This window comes from Phaethon lepturus, unplaced genomic scaffold (assembly GCF_000687285.1).
Source record: "Phaethon lepturus isolate BGI_N335 unplaced genomic scaffold, ASM68728v1 scaffold25621, whole genome shotgun sequence".
NCBI lineage: Eukaryota > Metazoa > Chordata > Aves > Phaethontiformes > Phaethontidae > Phaethon > Phaethon lepturus.
In genome coordinates, this window is record NW_010515913.1 from 1 (window position 1) to 2,614 (window position 2,614).

The 2,614-nt window shown below is 65.1% G+C and overlaps 1 protein-coding gene across 1 annotated transcript; it reads left to right on the top strand.

Moving 5' to 3' along the window:
• Positions 1-7: 7 nt before the first annotated feature.
• On the top strand, positions 8-2,027 carry PDLIM7 (PDZ and LIM domain 7 (enigma); the record flags this gene model as incomplete). Its single annotated transcript, XM_010295928.1, has 6 exons — positions 8-44; positions 193-427; positions 504-684; positions 865-985; positions 1,451-1,566; positions 1,832-2,027. Coding segments are annotated over 6 exons (777 nt in total), but the record flags the coding sequence as incomplete, so codon positions are not given.
• Positions 2,028-2,614: the final 587 nt, after the last annotated feature.

Below are 2,614 nucleotides of genomic sequence, written 5' to 3' on the forward strand. Positions count from 1 at the left end.
GGACCCGTCCCCAGGAGCAGCGATGAAGACTGAGCCAGGACTGGGTGAGCAAAATGTTTCCTCTGAGCTTGGGGTGGGGAGAGGTGTTGGGGGTGCTGGGGAGATGCTGCTTGCCCAGCTGTGGGTCCTGGGAGGGGGCTGCCAAGGGATCGGGAGCACCATCCTGGAGACTTGTGTGTGGTGTGTGTGCAGCCCCCAGGACCCCCGCTGCCACCCCTGGCCCTGCCAGCCGCCCACCCTGGGCTGTGGACCCCTCGTTCGCTGAGCGATATGCCCCGGACAAGACAAGCACGGTGGTGAGCAAGCACAGCCAGCCGGCCACGCCGACCCCCATGCAGAACCGCAGCTCCATTGTGCAGGCAGCGCAGCAGGCCCCCGAAGGGCCCGGCCGCACGCCCCTCTGCTACAAGTGCAACAAGGTCATCAGGTGAGCCCTGGCCACCACTGCCACCACGCCACTGTCCTGGGCCTGGCGTGGCTGATGTGGCTCTGTCCCGCTGCAGGGGGCGCTACCTGGTAGGGCTGGGACATTATTACCACCCCGAGGAGTTCACATGCTGCCAGTGCAGGAAGGTGCTGGATGAGGGCGGCTTCTTCGAGGAGAAAGGCTCCATCTTCTGCCCCAAGTGCTACGACACGCGCTATGCGCCCAGCTGTGCCAAGTGCAAGAAGAAGATCACCGGGGTGAGTGTCCCTCAGCCTGCCCTGTCCTGTCTTTGCTCACTGCGTACCTATGGGGGGCTGGCTCTGTCCCTTCCCATCCTGATCCCATCTCCAGGGATCCTTTGTCCCTTTCTGCTCTGGGTGGGGGTCCCCTGCAGTGCAGGGTGGTCCTGCCCCCAGCTGACAGCAGCTCCCCTCCAGGAGGTCATGCACGCACTGAAGATGACCTGGCATGTGCAGTGCTTCACGTGCGCTGCCTGCAAAACTCCCATCCGCAACCGTGCCTTCTACATGGAGGAGGGACAGCCCTACTGCGAGAGAGGTAAGACCCGGGGACCCCACGTGTCACCCCACATGGCCCCAGGGCACCAGGCACTGTCAGGGCTCAGCAGCTGCCCACAGCGGTGGGGGGTGAGCTGCCTTGGGCCACGGGGAATGCAGGGTCCCCGCTCCTGCAACCCTGACCCCTCCATCCCCGTCCTCCCTGGCTGCCGGGTAGTGCCATTGCTCCTGTGTTGCCATGGTGATGGCGGAGGATGTACATCAAAGGCAAGTGCTGCATACTGGGAGATGAGGTTTGCCTCCTCCCTGTGGCCTGACGGTGGCCTGGGCCACCCTGCCCTGTGCAGGCATCTCACCTGGGTGTCTCGGGCATCATCCCCACGGGACTGGCAGCGAGTTGTCCCCAGGCTGAGCCTGTGGGATCCCGGCTGTGCTGCAGCCCTGCTCCCCTGAGATGAGGGGAGCGCTGTGGGAACGCTGAACTGGGCTCTGCCTCTCCTCGTAGACTACGAGAAGATGTTTGGTACCAAGTGCCGCGGCTGTGACTTCAAGATCGATGCTGGGGACCGGTTCCTGGAGGCGCTGGGGTTCAGCTGGCATGACACTTGTTTCGTCTGTGCGGTGAGCCATGTGCCTCCGTCCCTGGCTGCTGGTGGGTGCCGTGGCTCTGCCTGGCAGCCATGTCCTGCATGGGATACACCAGCAGCGCGGGGGCCCTGCTGCCACAAGGTTTTGCTGCTTGGCTCTGTGCTGGTGGCTTGGGACCCTGCTCTGAGCCTCCTGCTCCCTGGCATCTGTGCAACACTGGTGCTGAGCCCTGGGCCATGGAGGGAGACCTGGGGGCTGGGTCAGCCCCCGACCTGACTGCCTGCGCTCTCCTCCTCAGATCTGCCAGACCAACCTGGAAGGGAAGACGTTCTACTCCAAGAAAGACAAGCCGCTCTGCAAGAGCCATGCTTTCTCCCACGTGTGAGGAGCGGGAGTTCCGCTGTGCCCACGCATACCCCTGGCCCTGCATGCTCCTCTATCCGCCCCGCTGCCCCCAGGGAGCCAGGCTGGGCCCTTACCCCTTCCCCTTGCTCCTGGCCCGGCTCCAGCCAGAGACGGTGCTGGGTCCAGAGCCCCTTGTAGCAGGGTGGCTGCTTCTGTGCCCCCACACTGGCCCTAGGAGCCCTGGGAAGGGGATGCTGCATGGGTCTCCAGTCCCCCAACCACACAGAGTGGTGGCTGTGGCCGTGCTGAGGCTGGAGTTGGGGAGGGTCTGGCACAGCAGGGCTGCTCCCGTGCTCAGCTGGGGCCTGGCTGCCTGGCAGCTCTGCACGGGGGCAGGGATGTTCCTAGCACATCCCTGAGCAGGTGAGGACCAGCCCTCTGCCAAACTCTTCCTCACTACGTGCTTAGTGCATGGGGCTGGAGACCTGATCCCGCTTCCCTGCTGGGGCCCTGCTTGTGGCAACCCCACGGCCACCCTGCAAACTGCTGCAGTGGCTTCCTACCCCGGCTGTGTGCCAGGGCGGTCTGTGCCTCGTGTCCCCCCACCCAGCTGGCCTGCTGCTCTCCTGGGGCTGGCGTATGGCAGCACCCTGAGACCGGCACTGTGCCAAGCCCCCCCCAGCCATGGGCTGGCAGTGGCTGGTGAGGGGCCACCTGGCCGGCGGCGGTCGCCACC